The sequence below is a fragment of the Vulpes vulpes genome, chromosome 16 (genome assembly GCF_048418805.1).
Source record: "Vulpes vulpes isolate BD-2025 chromosome 16, VulVul3, whole genome shotgun sequence".
Classification (NCBI taxonomy): domain Eukaryota; kingdom Metazoa; phylum Chordata; class Mammalia; order Carnivora; family Canidae; genus Vulpes; species Vulpes vulpes.
In genome coordinates, this window is record NC_132795.1 from 51400446 (window position 1) to 51416375 (window position 15930).

Consider the following 15930-nt stretch of genomic DNA (forward strand, 5'->3'; position numbering starts at 1 on the left):
GGGTCTGGGGCGGCGGCCTGTCATCCGGGAGGACTAGACCAGACCCGCCTGTCCTCTGGTCTGCCCCTCGCCACCTCCGTGTCTCTGGATTAGACCTCCGGCCTCTCTGGTCCCCGTGCACTCCGCTCCCCACCACGTCATCTGCTCTGGCTGCACGGCCCCGGCCCCACGCTGAGCTCCAGACGTGACCCGTTTCTTAAAATGCTCACGTCAACTGTATTCACAAAACGCTATCGTAAGGATTCACAATTTCACAGAGCTTCTGCTTGACTAAGTGCACATCCCTTAAATATTGACAGATCTTTCATTATTACTTTGTACAAGATCCTGGTTTCTGGCTGCAGACCTGGCCGTCCAGTTCTGGGGGAGGTGACACCCAGAGAGGAAATGGGGGGGCTCCCCTTGGTGGGGAGCCATGTCTGCTCATCACTGTGGCAGGAGGCACAGCGTGGCCCACGTCACCTCCCGGTGGAGCAGGAAGGGTTCCAGGTGGTGAACCGTCCCCGCCCGGGGCAGGCCAGCCACAGAGGAGCATGAACCGGAGTGAGGGTCGAGGGGACGAGGGGACGAGGGGACGGAGCCAGACGCCCAGGTGAGGCTGGGAGGAGGGGACAGAGGGCTGACCCTCCGTGAGGCAATGCCAGGGGCTCTTGCCAGCGGGTGCTCCGATCGAAAAACCAACGGGGGTTTCAAGGATGCTGATCTGTGACTAATCTGTGATCTAACGACTCCTCTCTCCTCGGCCGCCGCGTCACTCAGGCTGCAGTGTTTAGATTTCCGTTGCTCTAGTTCTTGGACTATGATGTCCGTGTCACCCACGTGCAGAGCTGGTTCCGCCCAGCTTTGCTCCAGCCGCCTCCATTGGACTCCTGAGGTCCTCTGGCTGGGCTGGCATCTTTAGAGGGCGGCCTGAGGCCATCAGATCTTCCCTAAAGACAGTTAAACGTCTAGAGAAGCTGCTGTTTAAATGAGAATTCTTGTCTAACACAAGAGAAATCTCCAGAATCCAGGGACTCAAGCTGTAATCCTTCCCCACCCCCCTGTAAGGAAACTTGTAGCTCGAGTCTGGGCTCAGGTGTCCCACCGAGATGACCTTGGAGCACCTCTGGAAGAACCTGCTCACAACCCAGGGCAGCCCACAGACCCTGAACGGTGGTGCCAAAGGACCCACCAAAAACCTCGAGGACGCCGACAGCCTCTCTTCAGGAAGGAACCCTGTCCCAGCCCCCAGGTCCCAAGCAGGCGGAGATGAGGCCTGCATTAAAGGAATGACCCCAACTCATTTCCTAGGGCCCCCCGCCCTTGATTCAACTCTCCTTCTGCGCCCCTGGGAACCTCACCCCGTGCTGCTAGGACCCTTGAGGCAGGGGTCAACGCATCAAGAAGACGTAACAATCCTAAGGGGACAAGCCCCCTAAAAGCCAAGCATCGAGACACATGGAACAAAAGCAGATAGAACCAAAGGCAGGAACTAACAAATGCCAATCAGGGCGCTTTGAACACACCCCGGTCGGCAAATGATGGAAGGAGACACAGAAGTGACTGAGAAGGAGAGGATGTGGACACCATTCATCAACTGAACCGAACTGAATACGTAAAACTCTCCGCCCGACACGGCAGGACACACACATTCCTCCCCAGCGCACAAGGGACATCCGCCCAGACAGCTCATGCACAAGGCCACCACTTCGCAGACTTAGATCTTGGAACCAACCCATTGATATTCTTAAAAGTTACCGAGGCCCTCAAGGAGTTTGTTCCTGTTTTGCTTTTTAAAGATTTCATTCAGGGCAGCCTGGGTGGCTCAGTGGTTTAGTGCCGCCTTCAACCCAGGGTGTGATCCTGAAGACGCGGGATCGAGTCCCACATCGGGCTCCCTGCATGGAGCTTGCTTCTTCCTCTGCCTCTCTCTCTCTCTCTCTCTCTGTCATGAATAAATAAATAAAATCTTTAAAAATATAAAAAATATTTTAAAAAAAGATTTCATTCAAAAAAAAAAAAGATTTCATTCTTTTATTTTAGAGACAGCAGCACGTGTATTTATTTTAGAGAGAGGCAGAGCACGTGCGAGCTCAGGAAGGGGCAGCGGGAGAGGGGGAGGGGGAGGGCGGATCCCAGGCCAACTCCGAGCTCAGCCAGAGCCCAATGTGTTTGATTTCACAACCCAGAGATCACAACTTGAGCCGAAACCAGAGTCAGAGGCTCAACCAACTGAGCCACCCAGGTGCCCCAGCCCTCAAAGAGTCTTAAAATTTTTTAAAAAGCAGGTTATTTCTATTGAAATTGACCATACTAGAAATCTAAACGAGAAAATTTTAAAATATTTATTTAAATTTTTAAAAATATTTATTCATTTAAAAATAACCCATTGCAGGGGTGCCTGGGTGGCTCAGTCAGTTGAGCCTCCGGCTCTTGATTTTGGCTTAGGTCATGATCTCAGGGTGGTGGGATCGGGCTCCACTCAGCACAGAGTCGACTTGTCCCTCTCCCTCTGCTCCTCCCCTTGCTCATGCATGTGTGCACGCTCTCTCTCTCTTAAATAAATTCTAAAAAGCCTTAAAAATAACCCATTGCATGTTAACATAAATAATGTATTTTTTCCTCTTATGAAAAATACCTATATTTCCTGCCTTCTTTTTGTGAGGAAGCACCTGACCTGTACCCCCACATGGGATCCAGCAACCATCCCTGTTCCCTAAACCTTAACAGTTCTCCAAAATGAACATCTGGGGCTTGGAATGGCTGGCCACCTGTCCATCCCCATCCTCTCCTTGGGCCTCTGCACTTAGTGTGCACCAAAATACTTAGCACTTGTGTCTCTAGAGCCTCCAACTATTGAGAACCATCCCTCTGTTTGATCATCACCTTGACAAGTCTCCAGCTCCTTTGGGACAGGAACTATTGTTTATGGAGCTCAGTGCAGGGGACAAAGAGGTGAGATGGTAGGGTCACTGCCCATGACGGCTAACTCCACGAGTCACCCCGACTGGGCTAAGGGAGGCCCTGACAGCTGGTAAAACAGTATTTCTTGGTGTGTCTGCAAGAGTGCTTCCAGGGGAGAGCAGTTTTTGAACTGAGGAAAGAAGGTCGCCCACCCCAACACGGGAGGGCAACCCCAATCTGTTAGGAGCCTGGATGGAACCAAAGGGCATAGGGCGAGTTTGCTCTGTGCTTGAGCTGGGACACCCACTTTCTCCAGGCCTTGGGCCCTGGGGAGCACCAGTGCTCCTGGTTCCCCAGAGCCCAGGCTAGGACTTACACCCACCGGCCCTCCTGGGTCCCCAGCTTGCAGACGGCAGATCCTGGGACTTCTCAGCCTCCACGGTCACGCGAGAGCCAATCCCTACAATAAGCCTCCTCTTACTGTATCTCTGGATATTGTATCTCCTGATTCTATCCCCCAGGGAAACAACTAAAATGCTGCCCCCATGAAACACACCATATGGCCCTGACCCCTCAGGCCTCGTCAAAGTGACACAATAAATTCCCCCAGACCCATTGCTAGCCATGGGGCTGCTCATCTTCTAAGTGTGGGCAGATGTTTGTTCCCTTTGATGGGAAGCAACACAACACTGTCCTTGGTTAATAAAGCAATCCATTTAATTTTGGCCTCTGCTCCTTAAAGACCAACGCCGCCTGCTGGCTTTCCGGAGCACCCGGCGATGCTCTGACTCCAACGGGCATGTCAAAACCCTGGCAGGTTCTTTCAGTTCCCGTTGTGGCCACAGCCAGCTGGAGTAAAGCAGCGGGGAAGAACCCGCCCGTGCCACGGGGACACGGCACTGTCAGTGTGCCTGGGGCCACCAGCTGCGACCCACCTGCCACTTGCAGGATGCCGTGCCTGGCCACGTCGTAGAAGGGGTGATCCATGCTCAGCGCCGGGTCCTGGCCAGCCGTGGGTGCCACCAAGGGCCTTCCCGCCATGCTCAGGGCAGCTGCCTCCTCTTCATCTCTTTGCAGCTCTATGGCAGATGGCGAGGATTAGAGGAAGTCAGCTGTCTTCCCGAGGAAGAAGGGCAACGAGGGGGCCTCCTGAGGTCTTTTTATAGGAGTCACACACCTCAGCTGTGCAACCACTGTCCCTCTGCGCAGTGCCCCCCCACTATGCGCTTGTCTCCGCTATGCTCCCATCATGCACCCACCTCTCCTGTGCACCATGTATGCACTCGTCTCTGCTATGTACCCACTTCTCCTGTGCACCTACTATGTGTCCATCTCTCCTGTGCACCATGTGCCTATCTCTGCTGTGCTCCCACTATGTGGCCATCTCCACTATGCTCCCACCAGGCACCCACTTCTCCTGTGCACCCACTACATGCTCATCTCTCCTGTGTACCCGCTATGTGCCTATCTCTGCTGTGCTCTCACTATGCACCAGTGCTCCCACCATGCATCCACTTCTCCTGTGCACCCAGTAAGCACCTGTCTCTGCTATGTACCCACCTCTCCTGTGTACCCACTATGTGCCCACCTCTCCTGTGCACCCACTGTGCATTTGCTCAGTGTGAACCCACTACGCATCTGCTCAGTGTGTGCCCACCTCTCCTGTGCACCCACTATGTGCCTATCTCTGCTGTGCTCTCACTATGCACCTCTCTCTGCTCCCACCATGTGCCCACCTCTCCTGTGCACCCACTAAGCACCCATCTTTGCTATGTATCCGCCTTTCCTGTGCACTATGTGCCCACCTCTCCTGTGTACCCACTATGCATTTGCTCAGTGTGCACCCACCTCTCCTGTGCACCTACTATGCACCCACCTCTGCTGTGTACCCACTACGTACCTGCTGAGGATGCAGAACCATGGAGGGATAGAATGAGGCCTCAGGGCTGAATACTGTCCTCCATGTGGACAGAAATAGAAACTGAGGCTCAGAGACGGGGAATGAGTGCCCAAGGCCACACTGCTTGTTACAGCCCTGTCACCCCTTGTTTTGTGTACACATAGAATATGTCATCCTTCACATGTGAAAGATCCAGGGTTGGAATTCCTCCACGTAAATAAATGTTTGATTTTATTTATAAACAAAAAAACAACCAAGGAATAGCCTTCCATGTAAACATACACACATGTGATCTTCACCAAAACGCCAGGGGTGGTTCCAGAGGCTTGGCTCTGACATGGTTCCCTGTTACCCTGAGCCTCAGTTTGCTGGTCTCTGAGATGGGGATACAGAATCTGGTACCTTCACGCGTGGCCTTCAGCAGCAAATGAGGATTATCGTCCCACCTGAGCCCCCCAACAACCCAGGAGGGTGGCTCTCATCGCCCACAGGGGCTCATCTGAACCCCTGTGCAAAGTGCCCTGGAAAGATTAAAAAGGCAATCCGTGTGGCCTGCTGGGACAGGGGACTGGTACGACCCCAGATGAGGATGACCTCACTGGGCACTCTTTACAGAGGCCGACTTCCCGAGTCACATACATATATTATATATTAAAAGCAAATGCACGCCAATGACCTCCTCGCAGGACGAGGCCGGAGGAGAAGACACGTTTACCTATTTCGGCCAGCTGCTCCAGGTCCAGCCGGGACATGCTCTGCCACCAGGCAGGACGGCCCAGGCACACCGTCCCGAGGCCACCTCTCGGGGATCCAGGCACAGGGTCCTTCCGACACCCTGAGGGAGAAGCACACAGAACCAGGGACATGTCGCACACAAGGACACACTAGGGCTCGAGGATGGAAGGAAATGCCCTTTGGGTGCCTGGCTTGCTTTTCTCTCCTTAACATAAAAAAAAGCACCCACTTCTCGGGGTGCCTGGGTGGCTCAGCAGGTTGAGCCTCTGCCTTCGGCTCAGGTCGTGATCCTGGGGTCCTAGGATCAAGTCCTGCTTCGGGCTCCCTGCTCAGCGGGGAGTCTGCTTCTCCCTCTGCCATTCCCCCTGATTGTGCGCCCTCCCCACTCTCAAATAGAAAAAAAAAACGTTTAAGAAAAAAAATGCACCCACTTCTGATTCCCCAAGACCCCAAATCGAGACAATGTTTCCACTTCTGTTCAACTGCCCAGCACCCCCTCCATGTGGGGGAGGTCCAAGGAGCCGGAGCCCCGAAGGTGGCGCCGACCCCACGTGTGACGGCCTCTTCCTTGGGACTGTTGCCCATGGCCAGGGCTCCCCCTCACCAAGCAGCCCCATGTACCAGCGGGGCAGGGCAGGGCGACCACAAGGGTGGGGCACACCTGGAGCAAGAACAGCGCCACCAGAGCCGAAGCCCTCAAGGCCACCATCATTCCTGCTCAGAGAGACGCATGCACCCTCCTGCACCCATTTAGGGAGGGGGAAATGGGGCCAGCAAAGATCGATCAGAACTGCTCACGGTTGTGCGTTATTTTTTTTAAAAAAATTATTTGTCTTTATTTGAGAGAGCGAGAGAACACGAGTGGGGAACCTGACATGGGGCTCAATCCCAGGACCTCAGGATCATGACCTGAGCCAAAGGCAGACCCTCCACCGTCTGAGTCCCCCAGGTGCCCCAGACCCATTTTTAATAGCAAAAGGAAACATACGACTTTGTTAAAATGATGTTTTCTAAGAGTGCTAGGATGAGGGGTGATAAATCCATTTATTTTTCCACATTTAGCCGTTTCTCATTTTTGCAGAAGCCCATGGGGCTCTTAGAAGATGCAGTGATCCAAACTAAAACAATGCACAGCTGACAACGTAAAGCATGTTTTATGAACATGAAAAATGTAAAATCTTCCTTCCCCTTCCCCTTCTTCAATACTCCCTGTGGGCTAAGAGCTGTTTTTCCTTCTCCATTTTACAGATGAGAAAACTGACCCAGGGGTCAGGGAGTCACCTGCCTGGGTGCAGAGCCTGGGAAGAGATGATGCAGAGGCGCTCACCCAGGGCGCCGGCCAGAGGTGTGCAGGAGCAGAGAGAGTCAGGGAGGGCCCAGGGTCCGGAGATGCATGTCCCTTGCCTGGGGGAAGGGGTTCATGGAGAGCCCCTCATCATGGTCACAACTGATCACTTTGGGCAGTGGGGAGAGGAAGTCAGAGTCCGTGCTTGCCCATGACAGCTGCTGTTTAAACACTAGAATCCAACTTAGTATGAAGAATACTTGTAGGTGGGCACCCCAGGCCCCGGGGTCCCAGTCCTGGACACACACACACACACGCAGCAGAATGTGCATGGAAATCTGTGCACGGAAAGACAGGGGCCGGGGGCTCGGGTGTTCTGGGCGGCACTCTCGAAACAGCCCCAAGCCTAAGTAGCCACAGCCAGTGGAAGGCAGCTGTAACCAGACCGTCCCACGGCCACCCGCCCCGCAGCCATGTGTCTTCCACAGCTGTGTGTCCCAACCCGGGGCAGGGAGGGGGTGTCTCATCATCACGCCCAGCAAAAGGTCAGGTACACAATTCCACGTTTTAAAAGTCTGAAGCAGGCAAAACAAACCTACGGCGACCTCCGTCGACAGGGAGGGGCATGGGGGCTGGCCACATTCTACTCCCAGGTGCTGATGTGTGGGTGTGTCTGTTCACGCTGTGAAAACTGAGGGAATTCGGGGGGTCAGACGTGTCAGGCAGTCGGGGAGGGCTTGCGCAGGAGGTGGAAGGGCTGCGTGCAGGACAGGGGGCCAGTGTCACACTGCGGAATGCCTGGCGGCAGCAGGAGACCACATCTGTTCCTTCAACAAGAATGCCCTGGACAGGACCCTGGGTCCCAGACACAGGGGGGAACGGACGTGTGCCCTCAAAAGTGCTCAGGCTGAGAGGGACCCGGACAGGAAATGGTCAGCAGGAGGAAGGGAGCGGCCTTCAGCGGAAACATGCAGGAACTGACAGTGGCCAAGGAGCCTGCGGAGGCCGCCTCCCGACACCAGAGATGGCAGGGGCACAGCAGGGGCAGCGGAGGCCGCCTCCCGACACCAGAGATAGCAGGGGCACAGCATCCCCGGTCTACACTGCCTGCACCACAGGAGGACACCATAGACACGCACCATGGCCACAGTCCAGGCCTGTGGTCACAGAGGAAGGGGGACCTGGCTGGACAGGGTGGACAGCTGTCCTCATGGCCACCGGCATCCTTGCCCCCTCTGCCAGTAACGCACCCACTTCAGACCCCAGGGTCAGAACATGGGGTCCTTGCCTGGCCAATCACGGCTGCAAACGCCCTGAGCCACAGAGGTAAGGTCGGGAGTGATCCCACGTCTCCACTGTTCTAATCGGGGCGAATTCTGAGACTTCCATAAAAGCTATGGAGAAGAAATGATTCTTTTTTTTTTTTTTTAAAGTAGGCTCCAGGGCAGCCCCGGTGGCGCAGTGGTTTAGTGCCACCTTCAGCCCGGAGTGTGATCCTGGGGACCCCGGATCGAGTCCCATGTCGGGCTCCCTGCATGGAGCCTGCTTCTCCCTCTGCCTGTGTCTCTGCCTCTCTCTCTCTCTCTCTCTCTGCGTCTCTATGAATAAATAAATAAAATGTTTAAAAAATTAAAAAATTAAAAAATAAAGTAGGCTCCGTGCCCAGCACAGAGCCCGACGTGGGGCTTGATCTCACAAGCCTGAGATCATGTCCTGAGCTGAAACCAAAAGTCAGATGCTTAACCAGCAGAGCCACCCAGGTGCCCTAAGAAAAGATATCTTTTTTACATACCCTTTTTTTTTTAAAGATTTTACTTATTTATTCATAAGAGACACACAGAGAGATAGGCAGAGACACAGGCAGAGGGAGGAGCAGGCTCCATGCAGGGAGTCCGATGTGGGACTCGATCCCGGGTCTCCAGGATCATGCCCTGGGCCAAAGGCAGGCACTCAACCGCTGAGCACCCCAGGCATCCCAGAAAAGATACTTAAGTTTATTCCGTTGCACCCCAAACAATGAGGTGGTGGGCTTGGAACTACCAAAGGTCACCAGGTGGAATGTGAGAAGAATGAACCCAAAGGCAGAAAGAAGGCAGAGCAAGACAGAGAAGCAGTCCCCTAAAACGCCGTGCTCCTGGATCCAGCTGCACCTGGATGCAAAGATCCAATGAATCCTCTTTCCCGCATAAGCCAGTTCGGATTACAGACGACCTGTCACTTCTAACAAAATTATTTTCTTTGAAAAGTCCATGAAAACTACCTCAACGTCCTCTATTTGAGGAGAATGAAACGACCAGGCCCACCCTGCTTTTCTTTCCGATTGTGTTACAAGGTAAATGAACTTCGTTTCCGAAAACTCTGAGGGGGAAACTGGCTTAGCAATGGAGCTACGTGGTGCCCCAGCTGACCCTGGCCCTACACCCAACCCAGGCCCTACACCCTGAGCCCTACACTGGTACTGGCCCTGGCTCCCTCCACCCCCAGGACACGGCTGAGTGACCCGCATTCCATGGGGCCCCCAAGGTCACTGCTCTGCCCTTGATCCAAATGTCCCCCGTGCCAGGGTGATAACACGATCTCTTAGCGAGCCCAGTCCGCTTCATGTCGCCGCAATTCAATCCGTTGCCCTCCCTCTACTCAGAGCATGTCTAGACGGCAAAGTTTGGCCTAACAGCAACACCAAGGACGTAATTTAAGGGGAGGAAGGCTGCCCCGGATCCTGCGAACAATTTTTATTTCTGCACGTTGCCTCCGGTCTTGGTCTGGACACACCCATGTTCTCTAAACTCACTCTTGGGGACACCTGGGGGTGCTCAGCGGTTGAGCGTCTGCCTTCGGCCCAGGGTGTGATCCCGGGGGCCCGGAATCGAGTCCCGCATCGGGCTCCTCGCAGGGAGCCTGCTTCTCCCTCTGCCTGCGTCTCGGCCTCTCTCCCTCTGTGCCTCTCATGAATAAATAAAATCTTTAAAAAATAAAAATAGAGTCATACTCAGATTACATGTGCATTTTGTAATCCACCCGGACCGACCACTCTGAGCCCAGCCATCAGCCCCAAACATCCCAGACCCCAGAATAGCCAGCCCAGGCCGCCAGGAGCACACCTCCCCGCAGGGAGGCAGGGGATCTGGGGCGCAGGAAAGGAGTGGGGGGCACATGCCTGTGTCTGGGTGCCTAGCCGGGGCCTTAGTCAAGCAAGCGAGTCTAACGCCAGACAGTGAGCCGCCACCGTCCTTGGCTCCCGGGGCGCTGCTGGGCCGAGGACACACCCACCAAGACTTTGTGCCCGGAAGGTCTCCTGTGGATCTCAGGGAGCCTCCAGCACGGCTGTTCTAGACGAACTGGCCCTCGGGGACCCACAAACATAAGAGAGGACACCGTGAAATCTAGAACCAGACATTCCACATGGCAACTAGCCCAGCCTCTTCAAAAACTGATGTTATTTAAAAAAAAAAAAAAAGTGGGACCTGGGTGGCCCCAGACAGTGAAGCATCTGCCTTGGGTTCAGGTCATGGTCCCAGGGTCCTGGGATTGAATCCGATGTCATTGGGCTCCCTGCTCAGCGGAAAGCCTGCTTCTCCCACTGCCCCTCCACCCCGCTCACCCATGCTCTGTCAAATAAATAAATAAAAATCCTTTTTTAAAAAGATTTTTATTTATTCATGAGAGACAGGCAGAGACACAGGCAGAGGGAGAAGCAGGCTCCCTGCAGGGACCCGGGGGTCACGCCCTGAGCCAAAGGCAGGTGCTCAACCACTGAGCCACCTGGGCGTCCCATAGATAAAATTTTTAAAAAAGGAGAAAGAGAGACAGAGCGAGCAGGGTGGGGTGGGCGCATCGGACACCAGAAGGCCCAGGGCGGTGGCGTGAGTACAGAGCTTGCTGGAACCCTGGTTCATGAACAAGCAGGGGAGCTGGTCCCGGGACACGGGGAGCTGCCAACAAGGCCCGAATGGCAGACGGTGCTGATGGGGCCTGGTCCGTGTCCTCGGGGTGGCACAGGACCCCGTCACCGTGCACAGGAGCCGCCCGGAGCCGCCAGCGGGAGGGCCAGGCAGGGGCTATGCCAGCCCCATTCCCAGGGTTCAGCTGAGATGCACAGAGAACCCGCAAGGAACAGCACCAATTCCCGCATCAAGCACGTGCTCCCTACTATTCCTTCCGAGCTCCTGCTCTCGGAGCAATTCCAACCCCGTACGACTGTGGAGGGAATGAGGGAGGCAGGAACACAGCCCCGGCCCGGCCCTGACAAAGGCCACCACCTGCCCCCATTTATCAGACAACAGAACTGAGGCCGATGTGACCTGGAGCTGCCTCCACGGACTCCTGTCTCCTTCCCGTCCACCTCTCATCCACTTCGGCACAGGCAGGCCTGGGTGGTTTGCATTTCCACTTCTGGGAGCCCTGGCAATAGTGACCCAGCTCACACTCCAGTTCCAGCCAGCCTGTGCCCTCCCTCCATGTCTCCCCCCTCCCTCCTCGGATGGCTGGTGGCCTCGCCAGGGCCTTGCCCTCTCTGGGCTGAGACGGAGCAGGGCCCTGCTGCCAAGTCCTGGGGGGGCGGCCAGGACGCTGCTGGTGGGAGACCCTGGCAGGGCACAAGGAGGGAGCCCAGGGAGGGACGGGGAAGGGGAGCAGCCCCAGGAAGAAGGGCAGATGAGGCCTGGGGAGTCACACCTTTCACGCGCACACACGCAGGTCCTGGCTCACCTCCGCCTGGGACCCGGGCCCCCATCTCCAGCAAGGCCCTCGCCACTGTGACACCACCTCCTACCCCAGCGCACAAGACAGTTTCAGACCAGTTGCTCAAGACACACATTTCATACCAGTGACCAGACTTGCTACCAACTGTGCCCACGGCCTCCCTGGGCTGGCGTCGCCTGCATTTTTCCAAAGTCCCCTGACCCTAGAGGCCATGGCTTCTGAACACAGGGTGGCCAGATGGACGGAAGCCATACAGCCAGTTGGCCAGGGCTGGGGTCCATACACGGGATCGGGTTGCTCCCTGGCAGGATGCAGGGCCCAGAGCACCAGGCAACGGAGGCCCAGCACTGCCCCACACAGACCCCCGGGCCCACGGTGTCCACGTCGGGAGCACTGAGCCACCTTCCAAATCTGGCTTTCCCCGGAGCTGCAGGCAGCTCCAGGGAGGGTGGCAGTGGTGACAACAGGGCCCGGCTGTGAGCCACCCTCTACCTGCGGTGAAAGTGAGAAAAGAAACTCAATCATCTACCCCACAGCTCGGGCCGTGGCAGCTGGGTGCAAGGAGTGCCGGCCAGAAAGCCTGGTAAGTGGAGAGCTTGTTCACCTCGGTCACCCGTCCCTGGGCCACCCAACGAGACTGGCTGCCAGGCACAAGGGTGCCGAGGGCTGTTGCTGTCAGGGGGCGGAAAGGGGACGACCCAGCCTTGTGGGGGACTCACCACCACCCGGTCATTCCGCTTATCCCTCACGACAGGCCAGAGGGCCTCCCCGAAGTTGGAGCATGGGAAGGGGCCACCTTGTCCCCACCCCCAGAGCTTCAGGGTGCTCCTGCACCCCTTCTGTGGGCTAGCCTGGACCGACGCACCTGCTACAAACAGCTCAAAACAGCTCAAAAGCAACGTTCCGGGGACACGTCTTGAGGGACCCGCCCGACCCAAGGGAGAACTGTCTGGAACATTCTCACTTCAGAGCCTCGCAGGAGGCGCTGAGAACAGCCAGGAGGGACCCAGGCCTCTTCTTGCTCCTCTGTCTGGGGGGGAAGGGCCTCCCTGCTGAGCCGCATGAGGAAGCAGCTGGGCCTGGGGAGCTCAAGGCCACCAAAGCCAAGGAGGCTTTGCTTTTCCTCCAGAGTCCGCTTTAACCAAACAAAGTGATATTTACTCCTTTTTTCCTTCATTTGCTCAAAACCTGTACCCGGATCGCCTATCTCAGAAAGCACTGGCAGCTTTGTTTGTTTTGAAGTTTGCAAGCGCACAGGTGGGCAGGTGATTGGTGCCTTGCTGTGGCAACAGGTGGGGGGAGGGGTCTGTAAGGAGGACCCTGTAAGCTCCCCCAGCCCCACAATCTTATACTCGAGTAAAATAAGGCTCAGCACGCACCAGCGTCAGATGGTTCCTCACCCCCACTGCACGTGGTCAGTGGGACCCCACCCCACGCGGGATGGGAGCAGGATGGGAGCCCGGCCAGCGCGGGAGAAGGAAGCCCCTCCGCGGTGCTGCCACTTAAGGAGCCGAGGAGCCCCTCGGGGAGGCCAGTGTCCTGCTCCCACTGGGCCCAGCTGGTCCCACAGCTGCAGGTCCAGGAGCCCAAGTGGCGCCGACTGGCTGGGAGGCATCCAGGCGAGCAGTGGGCTTGGGCACCAGGGTAAGTCTGGTCCTATCGGCCTTGTGACAGTTGATTTTACGCGTCAACCTGTCTGGCCAGTGGAGCCCAGCTGTTTGGTCAAACACCAGCCTGGGTGTGGCTGTGAAAGTACCTGTAGATGGGATTAACGTTTACAGTTAATCCCCCTGACTTTGCGTAAAGCTGCTGATGTACCAGAATGTGGGTGGATCTTGTCTAATCTGTTGAAGGCCTTCAGAGCAAACGCTGAGGTATTTTTTTCAGGAACGGACTTCTGCCTGGAGATAAATGGAGAATTCCTGCTGCCCTACGGATGTTAGATTTGCTAGCGCCCACAACTGCATAAGCCAACACCTGCAGACAAAATTATAGATAAATATCTATTGGCTCTATGTCCCTCGAGAACCTGATTCAAGTCTCTCACATACTCAGGTTGCTCTTCCCATGAATTACCAGAATCACAAAACAGGGGCGCCTGGGAGGCTCAGTGGTTGAGCGTCTGCCTTCAGCTCAGGTCGTGACCCCGGGGTCCTGAGATCGAGTCCCACATCGGGCTCCCCACAGGGAACCTGCTTCTCCCTCTGCCGCTGCTGCTCCTGCTGCTTGTGCTCTATCCCCTTCTCTCTCTGTCAAATAAGTTAATTAAATTTAAAAAAAGAAGAAGAAGAAGAAAGAAAGGAAACTATACATTGTCCAGAACAGAGAACCCCCTCCGGGGGCTACCCCACTCCATCCTTGGGGAGCTTTAACTATGCAAACTGCAGAGAGCTGAGAGCAACACAAAATAATACTTGTCTACAGAGATGCAAATCCCATCCTGTCCTGTGGAAGGTGGAAGTCCGGTGGGTTCTCCCTCTGCTCCCCACCCCCCCTCCCCCAAAATGCCCTCAGTTGCCTCCCTTTCACTTTATTTCTGTATTCCCGACCTCTGCATGTCAGATCCTCAGTCTGGTGACACCACCTGCCTGGCTCCCTCGTGAGTTAAACAAAATCCTTTACGCGAGTCCATTTTTCTGTCTGTAGGACAGTCATGGCTTTATCCCTTTTCTGGAAATGATCTTTTAATGCTAGCCTTGCTCCAGGCACCTAGAGCTTTGCAAGGAAGGGACACGGAGTAAGAAAAGGCACATGTAGCCTGGCCTTGCTCACAGGACAGCAGGCTCCCGTTCAAGGATGTGAGGCCCCACAGCCTGGGGCTTCCAGTCCAGCTTGGACTCCACCTGCACCCCCTTACCCTGGGCATCCTCCTCTCCCCACTATGCTGCAGCTCCAGAAACTCGGCCCATCAGATGCTCTCCCAAATCCCATGCCACTCCCGCCTACCCCAGGAACTTATGAATGAATAAAATCTTAAAAAAAAAAAAAAAAAAAAGAGATGCTGCACAGGGCAAGGTATCGGGTGTGTGTGCACGGTCTCTGGGTGCACCACCTTCCCAGCACCCCCATGTGCTCAGCAGCCGGGAAGCTCTCCTATGCCACTTAGCACAGAGGCAGGACTAAATCATCACTGTGCTTGATGATGGACCTCAACTACCAGCCCCAGGTCTCTCCCTGGAGGTTGGGGGGTAGGGCTGAAAGGCTCAAACCCTCTCATTAGGACGGAGGGGGTCCACTCTCTAGCCCCCTCCACTAGCCCCCTCATTAGCATGAACTCAGGTAAGATCCAAAGGGACCTTTTATTTTATTTTTTTAAAGATTTTATTTACTCATGAGAGACGCAGACACAGGCAGAGGGAGAAGCAGGCTCCCTGCAGGGAGCCCGATGTAGGACTCGATCCCAGGACCCCGGGGTCACACCCTGAGCCGAAGGCAGACACTCAACTGCTGAGCCCCCAAGGTGCCCAAAAGGAACCCTTTAAGAATGAGAAAAGACACTCCCATCCCTGGGTTCCCAGGAGCCCCGTGCCCAGAACTGGGTCAGAGACCAAATACACACTGGTGCTCCCCGCCATGTCCTGTTCATTCTCATGACCTGTGTTGACACAATCCCCTCCCCAGCCTGTCCCACACAGTTAATGTCCCAGAGCTCATCTGTAAACCTCCACTGGGTGCGAGGGTGCACCTGCGTCTGTGGTCCTCAGGTTAATGTTACCATGGGGCCCCCTCAGCAGATCAGCTTCGTGAGGGCTGAGCTGCTGCCTGGACGCGCGCACAGGATCCCTAGAACCTACCACCATGGGGCGCCTGCCGTTGGCTCAGGTCATGATCCCGAGGTCCAGCCCCGTGTCGGGCTCCCTGCTCCTCGGGAAGCCTGCTTCTCCCTCTCCCTCGTCTGCCGCCTCCCGTACTTGTGCTCTGTCTCTGTTAAATAAATGAAATCTGGGCAGCCGGGGTGGCTCAGTGGTTTGGTGCTGCCTTCAGCCCAGGGCGGGATCCTGGAGACCCGAGATCGGGTCCCACGTTGGGCTCCCTGCATGGAGCCTGCTTCTCCCTCTACCTGTGTCCCCTTCTCTTTCTCTCTGTGTCTCTCATGAATAGATAAATAAAATCTTTTAAAAAATAAACAGAAACTTAAAAAAAAAAAAAAACCAAACCCAAAAAACAAAGAAAAAGAACCTAGCATCGTGCAGACACTACAAATGCACTGACCCTCCTAAGCGGTGGTTTTGGGGCACAAGCTCCATCACCCTCCACCTGAGTCTGCCCACCGCCACCTCCCCCTGGGTCTCTCGGTGCCAGACCCTTTACCCCTGAGCCGAGAGCCGGGCTCCCCGAGGAGCCCCCCCACCCCCTGCCCCCGCCCGAAGGGGGAGGGTGGGGGGGCGCTGGCTGGAGACATGGACCGGAGCAGGCCTGCTGCAAC

At 55.6% G+C, this 15930-nt stretch overlaps 1 protein-coding gene across 4 annotated transcripts in view; it reads right to left on the reverse strand.

Moving 5' to 3' along the window:
* Positions 1-15930, reverse strand: part of ARHGAP8 (Rho GTPase activating protein 8) — a 66064-nt gene that overhangs the window by 42924 nt on the left and 7210 nt on the right. For all 4 annotated transcript variants that reach the window (XM_072742155.1, XM_072742156.1, XM_072742154.1 and 1 more), the window contains exons 2-3: positions 5499-5618; positions 3819-3962 (exon numbers count right to left, since the gene is read on the reverse strand). In XM_072742155.1, the coding sequence (XP_072598256.1) occupies positions 3819-3962; positions 5499-5535 (181 nt within the window). In that variant the 5' untranslated portion in view covers positions 5536-5618. The remainder of the gene's footprint in view (positions 1-3818; positions 3963-5498; positions 5619-15930) is intronic.